Source organism: Balaenoptera physalus (genome assembly GCF_965194825.1).
Source record: "Balaenoptera physalus genome assembly, chromosome: 20".
Classification (NCBI taxonomy): Eukaryota; Metazoa; Chordata; class Mammalia; order Artiodactyla; family Balaenopteridae; genus Balaenoptera; species Balaenoptera physalus.
In genome coordinates, this window is record NC_138901.1 from 8,734,172 (window position 1) to 8,756,563 (window position 22,392).

Consider the following 22,392-nt stretch of genomic DNA (forward strand, 5'->3'; position numbering starts at 1 on the left):
GGGGGGAAGGGCTGGAAAGGTGGGAAGTGGCAGCTGGGAGCAGAGAAATGTAACTTCTGACAGGACCTGGGGAGGGGCGAACCCACCGGACTCTGGTGTAGAGACAATCATTTTACTGCCCCTAGCTTTGGGATTTCACAGTCCAGTTTTGTTTGTTTTTTTAACTGGAGATTTTAAGATGGAGTGGCTATGTCTTCATTTTGCCAAAAAGATAAATTTTAAAAGACACACACTACTTCCTATTACCATTATTTTATTTTTAAAAATTTATTTATTTATTGGCCGCACCATGCGGGCGTGTGGGATCTTAGCTCCTGGACCAGGGATCGAACCCGGGCCCCCTGCAATGTAAGCAGAGTCTTAACCACTGGACCGCCAGGGAAGTCCCACCATTGTTTTATTTTTTTTAAGGACTTTTTCTCATGTAGGACATTTATACATGTAGGAAGGGAAAATTTCAGAATAAAGACCAGTCCTTTGAACATCTTCAGCTTTACTTGAAAAAAAAAAGCAAAAACCAAAAAAGCCAGAAACAGAACCCCAGAACCTTACCTCTTTGCATTGTGCTCGCTTGTCTCATTTTGCCTCTGACAGGTCAGGACTTGTCACAGGCTGGCTTCAGTCCCCAGCCTGGTGTTTGGGAACCCTGAATGTGGGGATGATCAAAGCTCCCTTGCAAGGCTACTAGTCTAGGTCTGGGAGCTGAGGCCACATGGTTTCCAGCTTCAGCAAGGAAAATTACAGGATGATCGGTTAAATTCTAATCTCAGATAAACAATCATTTTTTAGCATCAGTATATCCCAAGTACTACATGGGACATACTTATACTACAAAAATTATTTGTTGCTTATCTGAAGCTCAGAGCTAACTGGACATCCTGTATTTTATCTGGCAACTTCATGAGGGACACTGAGAGCACAAGAGGACTGTGGGTTTGCCAAGGAGAGCCAGAAGGCGCTGCGGGGATGGTCATGTCCCCCCACCACCACCGACTCCCCTCCGTGACCCTCGGCCACGCTCAGCTGCAGCCTCTGAGGGCTGCCAGCTCTTTCCCAACACTCTCACTGGCCCTGTCTGGCAGGCCCTATATTTATTTATGTTTTTAATGAAAGTAAATGAAGATTCACTTACTCTGGGGAACTGTACCGCGATTGCTCTCATGACAAGTGGAGACACCTGGCCTTCCTCTCGGGTCCTGCGTGGGGCCCGTTCCCACCGGCTGCCCTTCACCCCATCATCAAATGTGTATCAAGCGCCTCTGCACACCTGGCTCACCGTCCACGTGGGGACGCAGGGGCGTCACCCAACCCCAGGACAGTCCAGGACAGGCATCTTTATCCCCACGGAGCAGATGAGGAAACTGAGGTACAGAGGTTTGGGGTCGTGCACGAAGGCATAGTGCTGAGAGCCAGCGGTGCTGGGATCTCAGCCCAGACCTCTGGCTTCCTGCCACCAGGCCCGTGGGCTCAGCCCAGGGAGCATTGTAAAAGCTCTGTCCCAGAGATTCTGATCGAATGGGCCTGGGGCGGGGCCTGAGTGGGTGGCTGTAAAAGCTCCCTGGGAGATTCCAATGGAGGGAGATAACTCTAGCTTCTCCCTGCTACAGAGATAAGGTCAGAGGAAACCTCCCCGTGGGAGGGGAAGCCCCACAGAGGAGGAGGAGAAAGAAGAGGAGGAGGAGGAGGAACTCCATCCTGTTCCAAAGACCAGATTAGAGTCCTTGGAAAGGGTGTTCCCAGGGGAAGGGACAGCAGGAGCAAAGGCACGGGAGGTGGGGGTGGGTGGGAATGTGCTTGCCATTGAGTGAACAGGATGGGCAGTGTTGAAGACAAGACCCAAGATGGGGGGTTGCCTGCGCTCTCCTCTAGAGGCTTCTTGGAGATTCCCAGCTTCCCCTTGAGCCAAAGGCGCTGGTGAAATGTCAGTCCCTCCCCTTCCTCATTCCTGGGATGCAGTTTTCCCATCAGAAAGCTCATCCTGACTCCTTCTCCTGTGGGATAGTAGAGGGATAGAGTAGGAGTAGGCAAGGCCAGCAAGAGGGGACAAGGGCCAAGGTTCAGAAGAGTCTTCTAAGGTGTGTGTCTAGCCCTGGCTGAGATGTGCCCTCCCTGCCCCCATCTGACCAAGTGTGGTGTACAAGCATCCTTTCCCAAAGGACGTCCCATGGAACGGTAAGGGGCCCTGTGATGAGAGTCCTGGAGTCCAATGAGCTTGGGAAATGCTGCATGCTGCAACCCTGAGATGGAGACTCGCAGCATCTATGAGCATATTAAAGGCTCTGAGAAGTCCTGCAACGAAGAGCAGCCCAGCAGGATTGTTTAATGATAAGTGTTGCCACTTTGTAACCTCAGAGCTCTCTTTTCTGTGAACATTATGGTTTATGCCGACCCCCACCGCCGCTGCCCCCGACACCCCCCCACCCCGCCCCTGGAGGCAGGCAGTAGCTACATGAGGATAGTTAGTGGTTGTGCCCGGGGGTGCCACTGAAGGCTTCCCTGAAGAAGTGTGGGCAATGGGGGCGTCATCAGGGTCTGCGCTGCCCAGGCTGATCTTCCAGAAGAGCCGCCCCTTCCTCAGGCTGCTGGTGAGGGAGGGCAGCGTCTCCTCTGAGGAAGCACTTTGTGTGAATCCAGGATGGATCTCTCCCTGGAAGAGGCTCAGTCACTGTTTGAGGCCTGATCTGGGAGACCAAGGGAGTCTGAGTCCCAGGATTTGGGGGTCAGCCCTGGCTTTCATGGTCTGTGGGACTCAGCCAATGACAGGCCCAAACACCTGCTTCATGGGGACGGAAATCCTACTGTGTGTGCACTGGGTAACCTCAGACTGCATGTCATAGATTCTCTATAATGAGGACTTACATGGGAACTGCCCATCTGAAATGAGTGGTTAAAGGTGCTTTGAACATTGGCAGGCCAAATGGCCCAAATCTAGAAGAAAAAGAACCTGCTTTAGGTCCTAATAACAATATGTTTAGTTGTAAAAGATTTCAAGATAAAACAAAGAGGCTTTTACAATATACCAACATTGACCTCAAAAAAATGTGTCCATGGATAAAAATAATATTATCCATTGATATGTTCCTGTCCATATGTGTATACATAGCATGTATATCTATTTTTTTTTAGATTATGAAAGTAATATATGTTCATTATGGAAAACACAGAAAAGTACAATAAAGGGAACAAGACACCCACAATCCCATGACTGACGGGCAGTGCTGTTGGCGCTCAATGTATTGCTTTCCTTTATTTTTATGTTTTTCTTTGATTATTATAAAATTATGTTTTATGTTTCTGTTTTCTACACAAGTAAAATCTTTATGTGCATATAGCCCTTGTAGCCTTCATTTAAAAAAATAATTTATTGGACTTATCTGGTGGCACAGTGGTTAAGAATCCGCCTGCCAATGCAGGGGACACGGGTTCCAGCCCTGGTCCGGGAAGATCCCACATGCCGCGGAGCAACTAAGCCCGTGCACCACAACTACCGAAGCTCGTGTGCCTAGAGCCCGCGAGCTACAACTGCTGAGCCCACGTGCTACAACTACTGAAGCCCGTGCGCCTAGAGCCCATGCTCCGCAACAAGAGAAGCCACTGCAATGAGAAACCTGAGCACCACAATGAAGGGTAGCCCCCGCTCGCCGCAACTAGAGAAAGCCCGCGCGCAGCAACAAAGACCCAACACAGCCAAAAAAAGTAAATAAAAGAAAATTAAAAAAATTTTGTTTTAAATTATATGTTTTATGTTTCTATTTTCTACACAAGTAAAATCTTTATGTGCATATAGCCCTTATAGCCTTCATTTAAAAAAATAATTTCTTGAACTTCCCTGGTGGTCGAGTGGTTAAGACTCCACGCTCCCAACGCAGGGGGCCTGGGTTCGATCCCTGGTCGGGAAACTAGATCCCGCGTGCGTGCCGCAACGAAGATCCTGAGTGCCACAATTAAGACCCGGCGCAGCCTAAATAAATAAATAAATATTTTTTTAAAAAATTCTTGAGGTGAAATTCACATAACACAAAATAACCATTTTAAAGTGAGCAATTCAGTGGCATTTAGAGCATTTACAATGATGTGCGACCACCATCCCCCGTGAGTTCCAAAACATTTCCTGAAGTCCTCAGAGTTGTGTCTGCTCTTCTGCCAACTAAGAGAACTGTTATTATTTAAATCTCAACCTGTCCTTGAGCACTAGCTTGTTTTAAACCTCCCGGTATTGTCAGTAAGACTGCTGCCAGCACCTTTGGGTCTGCCTTTTGTTGGCGAGCTGGTTCCATTAGGCAGGGTCTGGGCATTCGTGTCCCCTCCCGCACTTCAGTTCCCACCTCTCCCCAGCTGAGACCCCACCTCTGGCGCCAAACCACACACCCTGACGCCTTAGATGCTTTGGAGTCTCCTCAGCACCACGTACCCAGAACCCAGCCGGTCTTCTGTCATTCTTTCCTCTCTCTGCCGAGGGTACCACCTGCCATCCTGCTGTTCCCATCAGAATCCTGAGCCACCCCGTCACCTCCCTCTCTCTTGGCCTCCCATACAGCCCGTCCCCAGGTCCCGGTGATTTTCTCTTCAGAATTCCTCTTGGATACTCTGGAATTTCCCTCTTCACATCTGTCCATCTCCCCATCATGGTCCAAGCCACCATCTCTTCGTGCTGGGAACACTGCTTTAAGGCACCCAGCTGGACTCTCATCCCCTCCTGTCGCTCCCCTGTTTGTCTATTTTTATTTATTTATTTGTTTGTTTACTTATTTATTTATTTTTTCAATTTTTTGGCCGCACCACGCGGCACCTGGGATCTTAGTTCCCCGACCAGGGATCGAACTCCTGTCCCTTGCAGTGGAAGCATGGAGTCGTAACCACTGGACCGCCAGGGAAGTCCTCCCCCCTGTTCATCTAGAGCCTCATTTTCAAAATGCCAATCCGGTCATGTCAGCCCCACTCTTCCCCTCTCAGAACCTTTCCATGACTTCCCTTTTCTTGTAGGATCTTTATCTTAAAGATAAATCCAAGACCTTGCCGTGCCTACCAGGCCTGGTTCCTCCACCATCTCTCCAGCCTCTCAGGGCCCCAGCCTCCTGGGTCCTCTTCCGGTTCCTTGTATGGACTATATTTCCTCCCACCACAGGGCCTTTGCTGTTCTCTGCCTGCAATCTCTTTCCCCTTGTTTTTCCTGGTTAATCTCTGTTCATCTTCCTGGCCTCAGCCCAATCTGCCCTTCTCCAGGGAAGCCCTCCCTGACCCCAGACCAGCTGCGAACCTTTTAGTGTATACCCTCATTGTGCCTTCTTATGTGGTTATTTGGTTAATGTTTGTTTCCCCTACTAAAGTATAAGCTTTAGAGGGCAGGGACCATAATGAGTAATCAAGAAATATATATTGAATCAACCAACGAGAAAGCAGTATAATTACTGGAACAAAGCACATGGGCACTTTTTAAAAGCCATTTAAATTTTATTGCCAAGTGCTTTCTGGAAAGGTGGGAGCAGCGTACATTCCCACATTGCATAGGAGAACGTCAGTGCAGCCACACCTTTACCGTAAATTGTACACATGCAGCAAGGCCTCAGTCATCTGACAAGTTCAAGCTTGGGGACTACCAGAAGTCAGAGAACAGTCAGCAGCAGAGATGCTAAGCCAAGCAGGGGAGAGAGCAGCTGAGCTGAGCTTAAGAAGCAAAGGTGGCCACACCCCCAGCGTGAGCCGGCCCCTCTTGGGTCAGGAGACAAAAGCAATGCCCCCAGTTGGCCTGCGAAAGCCAAGTCTGACCATTCAGGTCTGGAAACCTGAGGGATCAGCTGGGGAAAGGACTAGAAAGAAGTGGACAGAAGAGAAAGAAGAAAAAGTGAACAGAAGCAGCAGAGTTCAGAAACGGAGGCAGATGGCAGAGGCCATGGCTGGGGCAGGAAGCCTCAGTCCTGCTGACAATGCTCAAGGTGCAGTAAGGGCACGCATGAAGGCTCTCTACTCTCATTTCTGGCGTCTGGGCTGGGACGACTCAAAGTCCAGGACTGCCCACCAGGGCGGCCGCTGTGGCCTCCCCATGGCAGGTTGCTTCTGAGATGGTCCCAGTGAACTCTGCCTCCTGGTACTCTGGGCTGCCACTTCCATGGTCAGATCATGAGACTGTAATGTCCATTTTGCCAGCAGACCATCTTTCTTACTGGCTTTGATGGACAAGTTGCTACGTTGGGAGTCTCGCATGGCAAGGAACTGAGTTCTAGTTGGCTAAAAAGTGAGGCTTTCCAACTAAGAGCGTTTAGGGAGCTGAGTCTGCCAACAACCATGTGAGCTTGGACGTGGCTCCTTCCCCAGCTGAGCCTTCAGATGAGACCCAGCCTCCGCCAGTACCTCGGCTGTAGCCTGTGAGATACTCTGAAGCTGATAACCCAGCTAAGTTGTACCCGGATTCCTGACCACAGAAACTGTGCGACGATAAATGTGTGTCATTTTAAGCCACTGGGTTTGTGCTGACTTGTTATGTGGCAATAGACAACTAATACACCGCAGTGCTCTGGCTTCCTTGCAATACGGAGGTCTCTGGGTGATCAGACCCTTACTGAGTGGCTCAGGGCTCCAAGTTCAAGGGTTACAATCAAACAGAAATCCCTTCGGGATTCAAAGGGAGGGAACACAGAGAAGCATACCAAGCTCATATGTGGAGGAGCAGGAGGGGCGGGAGATATTGTTGTGACTGTTCAGGGAAAACAGTCTGACACAACCCGCCCTCGGCCACAACAACTCACATCTCTCCCACGTGCAGAATACGCTCACTCGACTCCAAGACCCCGAAAGTCTAACCCACCATGGTGTGCATGCTCAGACTCGAGGTGCAGGATCTAGTCCTGTAAATCAGTGCAGATGGGTGCTGGGTGAGGGGGGCGTTCTTCAAGGCCTTCACCCCGGGGGTTGTTCTCCCTGCCTTGGCTCTGCCTCTGAGTCATACTTCCTTTTTCATAAGAAAACTGAGTTTGCAACTAAACGGCTTTCCCAGCCTGCTTCCTTCCTCTAATAGTTTGAGTCCAAAATCCTCTTTTTCATTTTGTCCTGCCTTCATCCCACTGAGTCAAAGAACCTAATTAATTCCTCTCAAAACCTGGGGGATGCCTATGTGTTAATTTAAAATCCATTCTATGAGATTAAAAACCTTACCCACAAACCTTTTTCTTTTTTTTAAATAGACTTTTTTAAGAGCAGTTTTAGGACTTCCCTGGCGGTCCAGTGTTTAGGACTCGGTGCCTTCACTGTGGGGCCCCAGGTTCGATCCCTGGTTGGGGAACTAAAATCCCACATGCCTCGTGGTACAGCCAAATTAAAAAAAACAAAAAACAAAAAACAGTTTTAGGTTTATGGAGAGTCAGAGAGTTCCCATACGCACCGCCCCCTTGTCGTTTCCCCTCTTATGAACATGTTGCATTAGTGTGGTATATTTGTTACAATTGATGAGCCAATATTGATATTTGATTACTAACTAAAGTCTGTAGTTTACATCAGGGTTCACTCTTGGTGTTGTACATCCTGTGGGTTTGGGCAAATGTTTCATGTCATGTATCCACCATTACAGTGTCATACAGAGTAGTTTCACTGCCCTAAATATCCCTGTGCTCCACCTCTTCATTCCCCCACCTCCCCCCACCCCTTGGCAACCACTGATTACTGTCTATAGTTTTGCCTCTTCCAGAATGTCATATAGCTGGAATCATACAGTCTATAGCCTTTTCAGATTGGCTTTTTCCGCTCAGCACCACAAAACTTTTTGAGTTAAGCCCTCTCTACCCTCACATGAGGATGCAGTGGGTGGATCCCCTTGAGAGTTTAGAATTTTCTGCAAGGTATGCTCTGAAGATCCTCAGAAAGCCTTTGTGAAAGCATTTATGAGGCATCTCGACATTTTTCTCTGAAGTCTTAACAAAGGATCTTCTAGTCCCATTTGGACTTCTTTGTTCTGAAGCCCTTGACTTTGAGACTCCTTTGCTGGCTGAAAAGACTGTCCTGGTCCTTTGCATTCCCTCCTAATTCCACTTGGAATTGGATATTTTGCTTTTAGCTCATCCCTTTCCTTTTTAATTTTATTACAGTGCCTTCAACATTCTGCCTGGAAACCCTCTTAGCTAGATCATCAGGTTTGCTGCATACACTTGGTGTCTATTTTCTGTGCTACTGCAGGCAACAGTTGTGCTAAACTTTCTGCCACCAAATTACGAAGGTTTCCTTTCTTCCCACGTCCAATAGCTTTCTCTTTGCTTCTCTTCAAGCTCTGGCCAACTTCCTCCAAGACAATCAGGCTTCTGCCCACCTCGCACTCTCATAGCCAGTGCCACATGTTTTAGGTCTGAGCGACAGCAGCACAGCAAGGCACTTAATATACATCACTTTCCTAATCATTACATCCGCCTTGCATACTATGTAAGGGATTGTAATCCCCGTTTATAGGAGTGGAAATAGAGACAAACTATATGACTTGTCACAAATCACACAGTAGGTGAGGGAGCTGAATGTTGAAAAACAATTTAAAAATTGGATAGCATGGTAGCCTCGGGACACTTAGTGAAGGAGCAACGTAGTAGTATGTGAATCTGTAATGGTTAAACGTGTCATTTAAGATGATCTTGGGACTTCCCTGGTGGTCCAGTGGCTAAGACACCGTGCTCCCAATGCCAGGGGCCCGGGTTCGATCACTGGTTGGGGAACTAGATCCTACATGCATGCTGCAACTAAAGATCCCATATGCCACAACTAAGACCCAGTGCAGCCTAAATAAATAAATAAAATAAATTTTTTTTAAAAAATTTATTTTATTTATTTTTGGCTGCATTGGGTCTTTGTTGCTGCGCATAGGCTTTCTCTAGTTGTGGCGAGCCGGGGCTACTCTTTGTTGCTGTGCGTGGGCTTCTCATTGCGGTGGCTTGTCTTTGTTGCAGAGCATGGGCTCTAGGCGCACGGGCTTCAGTAGTTGTAGCACGCGGGCTCAGTAGTTGTGGCACATGGGCTTAGTTGCTCTATGGCATGTGGGAACTTCCTGTACCAGGGCTTGAACCCGTGTCCCCTGCATTGGCAGGTGGATTCTTAACCACTGCGCCACTAGGGAAGTCCAATAAAATAAATATATTTTTTTAAATGTGTAAAAAAAAAAAAAAGATGATCTTGAGCCACGAGAAAAAGGGTCACTAACATTTGGTATACTATACTTATTGAGGCAAGTGATTACATCATACAGTTTACAGAGTTGTCCATAAAATTAAAATTTCGTGCTTAAACAATTTACCTTCATGCATCCTGAAAAGACACTCATTCCCCCTCCTTCCCTCCCTCTCTCTTGTCTTTCCTTCAGATTTTTAGCGGTTTTTTATGTGCAATATCACTACAACACAGGTGTCTTGATTCCTGGGTGCCCAGGTACTTGTGAATTATGACTCACAGGCAGAAATGCTAGCATTGAGAGGCCAACCAAACACAGAGGACACCCAAGGGTTCTCCATGACTCCAGGATCCATCTACTCAGAGGATGGAAGTGTACCAGAGCACTTTTGACTTGAGCTAAGCGAAACAACCAACCCCTAACGTGCCCATTAGACAGATTCCTTTTTTAAAATTAATTAATTAGTTATTTTTTTGAATTTTATTTAATTTTTTTATACAGCAAGTTCTTATTAGTTATCTATTTCATACATATTAGTGTATATATGTCAATCCCAATCTCCCAATTCATCCTCCCACCCCCCCATCCCCCCAACTGCTCCCCCTGGCCACTTTCCCGCCTTGGTGTCCATGCGTTTGTTCTCTACATCTGAGTCTCTATTTCTGCCCTGCAAACCGGTTCATCCCGTTAGACAGATTCTTGACAGGTAGTTGGGCCTTGGGAAGCTCAGGCATCAGTACGGGGGTGCTATCACCATGCCTACTAGCCAGAATGAGGACAGAGCTCAGCCTTCTGGCTTGGCCAGAGCAAAATTTGCAGGAGCTGGTACAAGCAGCACTTGGGGGTGTGTGTGTGAGTGTCAATATCCCAGAATCCAAGGACAGCTGTTCACCGTTCATCTCTGCTCCCCAGGCCTGTGGCTATTCCCCTCCCTTCGCCTCCTCCCCAGGTCCCCAGATAAGGAGTTGGAGGTTGGCCCAGGTGGAGTCCAGTGTCCACTCTGGTCCAATCAGCTCTAGCCAGGGGTTAGAGGAGGTCACGTGGCTGGGCTGCTCCCTCTGCAGGTCTGTGGCTGGACAGATTTCTTTTTTTAAAGGAGATAATTTTATTTATTTATTTATTTATATTTATTTTCGCTACTCCAGGTCAGTTGCCGCTCGTGGATCTTTGCTGCAGCACGCAGGCTCTTAGTTGCGTCATTCGGACCCTTAGTTGAGGCATGCGGACTTCTTAGTTGTGGCATGCATGTGGGATCTAGTTCCCCGACCAGGGATCCAACCTGGGCCCCCTGCATTGGGAGTGCGGAGTCTTACCCATTGGACCACCAGGGAAGTCCTGGACAGATTTCTTACAAAGGGGAACAGGAGAGACAGACAATCTGACGGAACCACATGTGCCTCGGTTCTTATTTATACAGGTTTTCTACACTCTGGCAGGAAATGAAAATGCTGCTTAGACCCCCAAGGAAAGTAAAGGAGAAAGAAAAGGGAAGAGGGTGCTTTGGTGACGTTAAGTCTACTTTCGGTCTCCTGTACACTCTTTGGATTGTCGGGCAGAAGGCAGCGTCGTGCCCTTGCCGACAGTTTGCGGCGCTCCCCGACCCCGTTTTTCATCTGGGGGCCTCGCTGCCCGAGCGTATCTCTCTCCGCAGGTTCTGGGATACTATGCGCCTCTGGCTCGGCCACACCCTTCCCTCTGCCAGGAACAGCTCTCCTCCCCATCATCTTGGCTTCCTGGCAAATTCCTGCTCATTCTTTAAAACCTTGTTTTGAATCACCTCAGTAAAACTCTGACAACACTCTCTAGACAAAATTCATCACTTTTTCCTCTGTACATTAAAAAAAGTCGTTTTATTATGGAAAATTTCTTTAGGGTACAAAGGCAGAGAGAATTCTTCTGTACAATTTTTGCTCAGGAACACACACTCTCCTCACTGCTTATATTACCCGGGCTGTAAAGACGCGTGTCCTTGTATCTGCTCTCCTAGGTCGAGGCCCTGTGCGCGCACAGTACCCGGTGCAGGGGAGGTGCTCAATATTTCTCAGATGGAACAGAAATTATCATCTGGTCCAACGCACCCATTTTACAGATGAGGTTACCCGAGGCCCCAGTTCAAGGAGTCAATGCAGTCTGCCCTCTTGATTACCAGAAAAGTAGCGGGACAGATATGGTACCTCGCCTGCCCTGCCCTGCCCTGGTCCACTAAGCCGGCGTCCGGTCCGACCCCCGGGGCTGTGCCGGCGCGCTACCGCCCGGCCCGGCGGCCGCTCCCTCCGCCCTCCTCCCGCTGCCACCTGGCGCGGCCCCGCCCCGCCCGGACTCCGGACTAGAAAGTGGCGGCGACGCCCCGGAAGGAACCATTCGCGCCAGGGGGGTGTGGCGGCTGAGGACGGCTGTCGCCTTGGCGACCCCCACCCTGGGACTGCTTGCGTCGCGGCTGCAGTGCAGGGGCCGCGGGGACGGGCCCGGGCCGAACTGGGGTCGAGCGCAGGGCCGGGCTCAGGGCTGCTGCCTCTCCAGGCCGGGCGTCGGGAGGCGCGGCCCGCGGGGCTCCGCCAGGTATGGGGCTGCGCGGGGCGGGGCTCAGCGCTCACCTCCGCGCGGCGGGGCGGGGCCGGGGCCGGGCAGGGCCGCCCGTCCTCCCCGCCCCCATCCCTCCCACTCCCGGCCCGGGATTAGCGACCTGGGAGCCCGCGGCCCGCGGACTCGCCGCCTCACTTTCCTGGGAGCGGCAGCCACAGCGGCACCATGAGGAAGTCGTACTCAGGTGGGCGCCGCGCCCGGATTGGGGAGGGGTGTGTCCCGGGGCGAGCCCGTCTCACCTGAGCGGAGGCGGTCGCGGGTGGCCGAATGGGTCCTCGAGGCGGGGACACCGCGGGGCTCCGGGCTCCCGGTTCAGATTTTGATGTGTGGGGCGTTCGCGCCGGCCAGTTGACGCAGCTCCACCCCGCATCGGGATCGCGGGGTCCTGGAGGCATTGAGCCCCTCGACGGACTTGGCTTTCCCCTTTGCTCCAAGTCGCCTCCCCAAGGCCGCGAGGCCCGCGCTGGTCCGAGACCACAGGTGCCTGGGGGAGTCCGGGTGCTCGAGACCTCCGACCCCTGCACGGTTGGGCCCCGATTCTGACCTTGGCCGAGGGTCTCCTGCCCCTGTACGTCGGCCACTACTCGCTCAGGTGTCTGGAGGGGCCACTGTGGGAGCCGCTGCCCTGGGCTGGCCGACCCTCCTGCTCGCCCTCCTCCCCCCTTGCACCTTCTCTGGAATCGCTGACTTCACAGGCGCCGCGGGTGCAGGCGTTTTGTGGTCCACCTCCCCCGACCCCCCCCACAACCTCCGCGGGGCGTTTGTGTGCGTGGGTGGGGGCTGGGTGGAGGATTTCCTTGGGGTCAGCCTCCAGGACTGGTGGTCCAGGTCACAGCATCCTTTCTTCCCGTGAATTCCTGTTATTCCTCTACCCAGTGGAGCACGGGAACTTCGCCAAATGGGACCATCTAGCTGCACCCCAGCTTGGCAACTCGGATTCACCTTTTAGGTATCAAGATGCCGTCAGGTGTGCTGGCATCCTAGGTCCACTAGCAGGCCTGACCTCACATAGGTGGAGGGGGCCTGACCAGTTCTTATCATGTGCACAGGATCCTTTATAACCATTTCCCCCTTGGGTACTCTGAAGTTCCATTCTATGGATGGGTAAACTGAGGCCATGAGCCTTGAAGGGCAGGTTAAGTGTAATCAAGATCTCTGTTCTTTTTTTTTTTTTTTAAATTATTTTATTTATTTATTTTTGGCTGCCTTGGGTTTTCGTTGCTGCGCTGGGGCTTTCTCTAGTTGTGGCCAGCGGGGGCTCCTCTTCGCTGCACTGCGCAGGCTTCTCACTGCCATGGCCTGTCCTGTTGCGGAGCACGGGCTCTAGGCGTGTGGGCCTCAGTAGTTGTGGTTCGTGGGCTCTAGAGCGGAGGTTCAGTAGTTGTGGCGCACGGGCTTAGTTGCTCCGCGGCATGTGGGATCTTCCTGGACCAGGGCTCGAACCTGTGTCCCCTGCACTGGCAGGCACATTCTTAACCACTGCACCACCAGGGAAGCCCTCTGTTCTTTTTTATTTCCCTTTTTTTCTTGGTGATATTTTCCCCAAAGGATCCAGGCAGGATCCTTTGTCTTCCTCAGTTGTCAAATTATAAACAGCATCTCTTCTTCTGCTAACCCTGAAAAATTTCTCCTCATGTTCCTCCCCTTAATCTATTCGGACATGAAGTTTTCTGCCAAGGACTCATGAATTAATTTTTCTTCATAAGAGGACAGAGTCATGGTACTTAGTTGGAGCTGAAGAGGTCATTTGGGCCATTTTGGGGGTCATTTTTTGACCCTTCCTTTGGGTCATTTTTTCCAGTCTCTTCCTGCTTTCCACATTCAGAAAGGAAAACAAGTAAAGAATAACTCGTCTCAAAGAGGGTTACTCAGAACTTCCCCTAAAATGGCTTTCCGGGCCAGTGGCATAGAATTTCAACTTTCACCCCCTGTTGCAAACAGCATGGCCCTCAGACAGCCTGCTCACAGCTCGGTCTCAGGAGCGTGGGAGCGTTGATGTAATGGTGGGGGAGGAGGGGGCTTCCAGGTGGCGTGCGCTGGGGTTTGGCGCGCAGCCTCCCTCCCCAACATGCTCCAAATACTTGAGATGGCCCTTTCCCTGGGTTCTGCAGCCCAGTGTGGCCCAGGGACCCCAGCTGGCTCTTGCCCTTGGCTCTTGAACTTTGCCTCCTGCTGGTCAGTCTGGACAGTGGGGGCCACCAGGGCCCCCCCCTCAGCTGGCCTTTCCCTGGGGGGACTTTGAGACCCTCCTACACAGATGCCAGAGGGCCTCTGGGGCAGGCTCGATGTCTGTTCTCCTCCACACCTGCCCCCTCCTGCCCTGGCAAATTAAAAAACAAAAAAAGAAGACGAAGGTTTTTGCAGTAGTTAGAAGTAGAGTTCATGGGTGGGTAGGAATCAGCTCTTGTAAAGGCAGCCTCCGTGGCTCCAGTGTTTACCTGAAGGGGCAGGGCCCTGGAGGATGGGCCTGGAAGGGCTTGGACCTCTTCCAGCTTGTTCTCCTCCTGGCGATGGTCCAAGGCGAGCTGGGTCACTCTGTTGCAGTTGTGTGGGGTCGGGCTGGAGGGGGCCAGCCCAGGGGCGGGGTGGCTGCTTGGACCCATTCTGAGGGGCTCTGGTTCTCTTAGTGCCGCCCCCGCCCGGTTCCCAGGAGAGGCATTTTGCAGAAGTCAGACTGACCCCTATGTAACATCAATGCCATGAAATTAAGGAAAGCAGCAAACTGTGAAAAATTCCCAGTGTCAAAAATTCAAGGACAGCCAACGAGGAGGGCTTTTATTTTTCACCTGGGTTGAGTGGGATGATTGCTTCTGGACCTGTTTATGGGCTCCAAAATAAATCAAATATGTTCTCGGTAGAGCTGGCTTGAACACTCACGAGTCTCTGAAAAGTGGGGAATTTTCAAAACGTTTGAGGGGATCCCGAGTGCCTTAGATATACATTCACTGGACACACATTATGTGTTAGGCCTGTGCAGCCGGGGCCTCCACGGTACAAAGATGATGGAAAGACGTGGTCCTTGCTTGCAGGGAAGCTGCATTCTCATTGGGGAGGCAGGATGCAGGTGGGACCCCGGCTGCTTAACACCCCCCAACCCCCTCCCGAGCAGTACAGGCTCCAAATGCCCAGGCGGGAGGTTTCCGGGAGAGGCAAGATTGAACTGGGCCTTGAGGAGTGAGCAGCTCTGAGAAGGTGGAGAATAAAAAGGGCCCTTCTAAGTGGGGAACAAAGCGAATGCCCAGTGGGGCTGCAGGATGCCAGGCGGGTGTGTGGGGGCAGGCTCTGTCTGGTAGCTCCAGTTCTGCTCCACACCCTTCCTGGATCTACCTCACCTGATGCTCCAACGGGGCAGAGCTGCAAGCGGTGTGGCCCAGTGGTTCATAGCACGGGCTCCTGGAATTAAATCGTAGGCTGGCACCTCCTCGATGTGGGGCAAGGTACTTGATCTCAGGTGTCTCCTTGGCCTCATTTGTTAAACAGGGACGATGCCAACTGGTTGTCAAGATGAAATGAATTGCTGCATAAAAGGCTTGAAAATGCCTGCTCCGTCCATAACTTCCTGCCCTTGTCTTCATTACCCTTATCAATGGCAGGAAGGACGAAGGACGAGGAGACGGTGTGTTACCGCCTTTGCCAGGATGCCTGGGGGCTGCCGGCACCCTCCCTGGGCCTCTGCTGGTTTGGAGGCCAGGAGGGCGGCCCAGGCTTCTCCCCCAGCCCCTTGCTGTCAGAGCGGGCTGCTCTCTGAACCCCTCCGGCGTCCTGAATTTGGGGCTTCTGGTTGCATACCAGCTCACGTGGAGCCTGCCTTTCAGTGGCCCTGGCTCCCCTGGGAATTCTCAGTGGCGCAGACGCTTATAGCCGAGGCCCGTGAGCCACAGAAATGGGGAGTAAAATCAGACCAGTGTGCACTTGGGAATTATTCGGAGATGCTTGGTGGCTTTCAGGAGATCCCCGAAGAGGTACCTGGCCTACCAAAGGTTAAAAAGCCCTTGCACTAGCGACTCAGAGGCCTGGGCAAGGCGGTAGGCTGCACCCAGAGGAGGCGGGTTAGAGAGATTAGCCAGCGAGAGGCCTTCCCCACGCCCGGCGCTCCGGGAGCTGAGTTCTGGGAAGGAGAGGAGAGCACGTCCCCAGAGCGCTAGCCCCGGGTGAGGGCGAGGAGGGGAGTGCGCGAAGGCCGGTTCCTTCCCCTTCTCGCCCTGCGCCCCCGCCCCCTCCTGCTGCCCCGCCTCCCTCTCCTCACGCCCCAGCCTGCTTGCTCTGGCTCCTGCAGGGACCTGGGCGGAGAGGAAGAGCCAACTGTGGCAGTCAGTCCATGGCCCCCTTGGACTTGTGCCCAGGATCGTGGACCCCTGTGGACCTCGAGATCCCCCACTTCTGGGGGAGCTGGGGGAGCTGGGGGAGCTGGCAGAGCCTGAATCCTTCCCGGCCTGTTGCAGAGGAGGGAGGCCAGCTCCTGTCTGCCCGCCCTTCTGGCTCACCCCAGACCACAGTCACCTGCCCATCAGCCTATCCCCAGCCTGCCCAGAGGGGTTCCGAGAACTGAGTGCCATGCACCTGGCAACGTGCCTGAGTTTGAGACAGCCCACCTTCCTCCTGGAGCCCCCTGGGTGACCAGTTCAAGCCAGGACAGGTGCAGAAGGGACACCGGCTCGCTGCTCAGGAGCAGGGGTCTGGAGTTTATGTCCAGGTGGAAGGGCGGGCTGGCCACGTGCCTGGAGCTCCCGTGTGGGTGTCAGCAGCAGAGGACATCTCCCCAGGGACCCCAACAGCAGGAAAAAGGCACTTCCCATCCTCCACCCAGCTGTTTGGGCTGCGCTCCTCTGGGACTCATCCCACATGGATGGGACGTGGGAGGGGGACCTCGTTTCCGCACGCACTGCTGTTTGTCTGTGAGCAGCGTTGCATGGGCTCTGGAGTTTGCTTAAGATGTACTTGATAAGAAGGGTTCAGCAAACAGCAGTGCAGGGCCTGGCCCTGGGACGACAAGTGAGTGCCAGTTCCTGGGCGGATCCAGCTGGTGGCCTTGCGGGGAGGGGGGCTGGAGAGAGATACCCCAGGCCTGGGGGGTGTGAGCGGTTGGGTGGGGAGGGAGGTGACATGCTGAGCTCCTACACCCTTGTTGAAGCTATTACTTTGGGACACCCCGGCCGTCGGCGTTGCTGGGGGATTTATGGGGGACCAGTGGGTGCTAATGGCCGGGTGAAGCCCCCAGCGGACCTGCGTGGGCGTGGAGCACACAAGATCACAGCCCCCACTGTGCTCCAGGAGAGACCTTGGCCAGAGAGTCCCAGTGGCAGCTGCCAGAGGTTGCCTGGTCCAGAAGCACTAACCAAAGGGAACCTGTCCTGGTGGGCACAGGGCCCTGGGGTCGGGGCTACTGCGGTCAGGCCTGGGACCATGGCGCACTGAGCTTCGATGGGAGAACTGAAGCGTCCCCGAGGCCGGTGGGCTGGCCGTCCCTGCCCCTTCCCTGTTGGGCAGCTGTAACTGGGCCCAGAAGCTGCAGCAGCCAGGTTGAGCTGGGGGGTGCCTGTCTCCCCAAGGTCCCTGGCCTGTTTTGAGTCTCCCTGTAGGTTCAGTCATTCATTCCAGAAGTGTCTGCCGGGTGCCACTGAGTGCCGGCTCCGTGCCTCCTTCCTGCATGCTGGTGGCTCTCAGCACTGCTCTGGAAGGGTGGCCTGGCCTCGGGTCTCCTGGGCTGAGTGTGGCACTCTGCTCCCAGCCCAGTTTCTCTCTGTCTTATCTCCCTGTGCCCGCCCTGGGCCCGGGCCCCTTTGCAGCCCACGTGAAGGGGGGCATTGAGCCGCTGCCCACAGTGGGCGAGGCGGCTCCAGGCGTCCTGCTGTCAGCGGCCTCTTGGAAGCCTTGCAACAACTGAGCTTTGTTCCAGGCCTAATCTGACCTGGTTCTGCGAAGCGTGACTGCTGGCAGCCTGCAGGCCTCCGGGACGGGGAAAGGGGCAACGGCGGGGAGAGTAAGATGATCCCACGTCTCAGGGCGGCCCTTGGCCCAGGCTGCCTCTGGCAGGAATGAGAGTCACGGTCATCCTCTGAACGATGCTAGCTTTGTGATGGGGAGAGGAACCCTGAATGGTCGCTCCGGCCTGCATGTGTGGACCCCAGCTTCCCAGGGGCCCCTCGAAGTGCTGGGTGGGGCAAGAAGGGCCAGATCACTCTCCCTGGGGAGTAGCACCCTCCCTGGCCCAGGGTTTCAGAGGCGGGGCTGAGGGAGGAGTCTCCCTTTCCCGGTGAGGGATGGGGGGTCGTTGCCCTCTTTCTGGCTCCTGGGGAGGGCTTGCGCCTCCCCAGACTCTTAAAGGGCATGCAGTGAAGCCTTGGCTGTGGCTGGGTCCCCCGGGTGCCCCAAGGCTGTACCTGGAAACCGGGGGCTGGCCACGTCCACCCTAGATCTCCCTGAGAGCCGTGCCTGGGCCCCTTGTCCCAGCCGGGCCAGGCGTGTCGGGGCAGCAGTGGAGACTGCCCGGGCTGGGGATCACTCCCAGCGAGCATGGTTACCAGGAAGACCTGGGAAGGGGCAAGCTGGCAGGCCGCCTCGGGCTTGTCCTGCAGATCAATCTGATCTGATCTGCATCCTGGGGCTTTCACAGCCCTCCCCTGGACTGTGCCTTCTGTTTCCACCAGGATCGGGGCCCAGTGGGAGAATAATGGTTCTGTAACCCAAGCCACTTGGAAGCGGGTTAAATCCAGCCCCTGTCATCTTCCAGCCTAAGGACTAGGCTAATCAACCCGGAGGGATGTGGAAGGTGGTTTGCAAAACTCACTAATGAGCACGTGACTTTGACTCCAGCTACAGGGTCCAACGTGTGTGTTGAAGGACAGGTGGTGGGTTTTTGTGCAGAGGTGACCCGGTGTAGACACCGTGGGGACACCAGGTGGTGGAATAACAGCCGAGTACACACAGTGGCGACGGCATGGGACTGGAGGGGAGGAGGTGGTGGGTTTCTCGTCAATGTTAGGTTCCTGAGGTGTGGTCAACAGACCCTCAGCAACGGGGAGTGGGTCATCCTGGTGGCCGCGCCTTCCTGGTAGCTGGGGATTGACACTCTAGCCGCCAAGCCTGTGCTTTATTTTTTAAAGGAAAGCTTTCTCAGATATGCTGTGTCTCTCTTCTTTGTCTTTTGCCTTTATTTATTTGGTTGTTCACTTTGTTCATTACTTGTTACCAAACAGTGTGAGCAGGAAATTAAAAGGACAAATTATCCAATCCCATCGGTTACAACATTGCTTTCTGTGTTCCCTTTAGTACTTGTTTCCACACGCACAGGACGGCATCGTTTGATTTAACTATCAAAGGTATATGTTTTTTTTTTCACAGAGTTGCGTATTCTCTGTACAAATCGTTTTTAACTCTGCACTTTTCACTTGAAATCAGATCTCACGCATGGATTCCCTGATCACAGTTTGAACGGCTCTTCAGAGAGGATGGTCCCAAATTTATTTAGCCATCCTCTCACCAGAGCTCTTAAACGTTCTGCTGACGTTGGCGCTCTTCCTTGGTGATGTGCACCCATGACCCTGAACGGAGTGTTCCTGCTGTGCTGAGCGGCAGATGTTACAGTAGCCGTGCTTAGAGCTGTGAGACATGAGCTGGCTGGATACTGGAAATTTTTGCTGGCAATTAATTTAATAAAATATTGCCCGTGATGATTCCCTTTTCCAGCATTCCTGGGGTTGCTCCAAAAACCAAATAAGTGTTCTTAACACAGCATTTTATTAAGAGGTTTAAAATGAACAGAAAATGCCATTTGCCCTGATTATCAGCCTGCTTAGAGCCACTGAGAAGTCCCAGGGTTTACTTGTCCTTTAAAAGATCTGCCCGTTGCCCACGGTCTGTGATTCCTCTCTCTGACTGGCGCGTAATGCCAGGAGCTCCCCCCTACCGCCCTGCCTCTCCTTCTCTCCCTCTCTTCTTTGGCCCCTACGGGATGTTCATGCACCCTAGGAGGTGTCTCTTTGCTTCCTTGGGCCAGCCTGAATGTCCTAGTCCTGGCGATGGGCCACCTGCCCCCAGGTGACCAGCCACCTCTCTCCTGGAGATCATTCGTTCTGCTGCCGGGTTACCTGGGCAGTGGTTTCTTCTGGAATCTCCAGGCGCCCCAGGCCAGTCAACAGTGCTGCCTGAATGGCCGACCCTCCGTGGCCGCTCTTTTGTTTCTCTCACCTCCCATCTTCCCTCCCAGGGCCTCCGCCCCTCAGTCCCTAATTGCACCTCTCTCTATGTATTAATATATCCTTGCATTATAATCTCACGACCGTCGACAGGTTGAGTGAAACACGTGTACCTCTTTGGTGACTTGGTGCCCATTAAACAGAAGGGCTTGAAGACTGATGCAGCCTTTCCCGTATTCTGGGGCGTGCCCTTGCGGCTCCGTTTGCTGTTGTCAGCTATTTCTGATCGCTAACCATCCTGCACCGTATCCACGATTTCCCCCTTGGTCCATTGGCCCTACTTTGTCAGGCTGCTCATCTTTCTCACCTGTGCAATTTGTTCATGGCGTGTGAACCGGGGTCTAACCAGGAAACAGAAACCACTCCAGGATTTAGAACAGAAGGACTCAAGTGTACAGATGATAGAAAAGCCAAATCAAGCATAAGGAGGCAGCCGGGGTTGGGTGGGGTTTATACACCTTTGAAGGTATGAATGGGGTTGTTTGTTAAGAGTGAGAAAAGAAGTAACAACAAATTATAAAATTTAAACAACGGGCAAATTTCATAAGCATCCCCAAATCCAGAAAAATAACAATTTTTGTTTAAATTATTTAATTATTTATTTATTCATTTTTGGCAATGTTGGGTCTTCGTTTCCGTGCAAGGGCTTTCTCTAGTTGCAGCAAGCGGGGGCCACTCTTCATCGCGGTGCGCGGGCCTCTCACTATCGCGGCCTCTCCTGTTGCGGAGCACAGGCTCCAGACGCACAGGCTCAGTAGTTGTGGCTCACGAGCTCAGTTGCTCCGCGGCATGTGGGATCTTCCCAGACCAGGGCTCGAACCCGTGTCCCCTGCATTGGCAGGCAGATTCTCAACCACTGCGCCACCAGGGAAGCCCCAATAACGATGTTTTTATCAATCAACTACTTGTCCTATCTCCAAAGTAATTTTTTTCCCTACATTTTTTTGGCTGCATATTGTTTGATCACTTCTTTATATGATGACTATGTAATATCATTTTCTGTTGAGTGAATAGAAAGTTAATTCATCTTCCTGGTTAATCAGAATTTAATTTTTACTTTTGGTAGTTGGGATGCATGAAAAAGGGTGGCTTAACTCAAGAGTTTGTGGTACTGCTGCTGTTTTTCACCCTACAAACACAAGAATTCTGATAAATTCCATTTTATGTGATTCCCATCCAGAAAGAAATAGACAAGTATGGGGCATTTGTAACTGTATGTGATGCATTATTGCATTTCTTTCTGACCAGAGATACTTTCTCTTTTGAGTCGACATTGAAGAGAATTGAATTCTCTGCTTACAACTTTATATCTGGTGATTGGAACAATTTCCCATAGACTAGCTTCTGGCTCCATACGTTTCAAATCTTGCTCTCCCCCACTGCCCACGTTTTTCCGGCACCAGGTACTGCAGGACACGTTCATATCTTATCCCTTCAGATTCTGCACAGTAGACAGATTCGGGAAAGTACACGGAAGGAGTACTCCTGGCCTTGCACATTGGGGCGACGAGTAGTCACTTAACTATGCATGGAAATAGCTGTGAACTATGTAAATAAAACCCAACTAAATTCAAGCTTAATATCTTTCCAATTCAACTTTTCCTTAGCAGGAGCCCCCAAATGCCAACAATCCCTCCACTGGTACCTTACACAGGAGAAAGGGTGATGGGCAGGAACTCAGAGAAGAAAGGGACAGCAATCTTAACTGATTGGGGTTAAACTATCTTCTGTTTTGCAAGTTTCACAAAAACGCTATGGCCCTTCTCAGTGCCTTGAAAGGGATGCACATGAGCCAAGGGCCCTGGTGCTTGAGGTTCCTTAGCTTCCTGGGGACAACCAGAGATGAGCCTGGGGGAGCCACTACCGCACCCCACCACCCGCAATCAGAGGATCAGAGAGAGGAAGGCGTGTTATCAGAATCCAGGGACCAGGGTCACCTGACGGGAGGCTGGACAAAGGCCAGCCTGGTGGGAGCTGCAGCTGCAGAATAGACAGAAACTGCTGCTGGAGAAACCTTCCAAGGCAGAAAGCGGGGGAGAGATCTACCCTGGTTCTCCCTGGCTCCCACCTTCCAGTCTCCTCCTATAGGTTGAATCCAGCCAAAAGGCTACAGACGTGGGGACCTGGAGACCTCAGCCTGCAGAGGCCAGCTCTTCTGCCACTAAAGAGAGCCTGGGAAGGGCGAGGGATGCGGGGTACACTTATGCTTAAAATTGTTCATTGTTTATCTGAAATTCAGATTTATCTGAGTGTTGTGTACTTTAGACGGCAATGTCTTTTATGCGAGTTGGACCCAGAGTCCAGACGCCCAACTGGTGAACCTTCAAGGGAAGGGCTCTGTGGGTCCTTGGTCAGCACTGATGTCGTGTGATGGACTTGGCCGTCTGGTGATGCTGCAGCCTGCCGGGCAGAGCCCTCCACATGCAGGAGCTGCTGGCACTTCCCCGGCCTGAGAGGGGGATACCAGTGCTGGCTCCC

At 52.4% G+C, this 22,392-nt stretch overlaps 1 protein-coding gene across 3 annotated transcripts in view; it reads left to right on the forward strand.

Moving 5' to 3' along the window:
- SEPTIN9 (septin 9) overlaps nucleotides 1-22,392 on the forward strand; it is a 196,577-nt gene that overhangs the window by 20,157 nt on the left and 154,028 nt on the right. Inside the window, exon 1 of one of the 3 annotated variants that reach the window (XM_082442695.1) lies at nucleotides 11,787-11,903. The exons of 1 other annotated variant lie outside the window; for it this stretch is intronic. In XM_082442695.1, coding sequence (XP_082298821.1) covers nucleotides 11,885-11,903 — 19 coding nt within the window. In that variant the 5' untranslated portion in view covers nucleotides 11,787-11,884. Of the gene's footprint in view, nucleotides 1-11,786; nucleotides 11,904-22,392 lie in introns of those variants that run through there. One more of the 3 variants, XM_082442692.1, reaches the window with a different exon arrangement.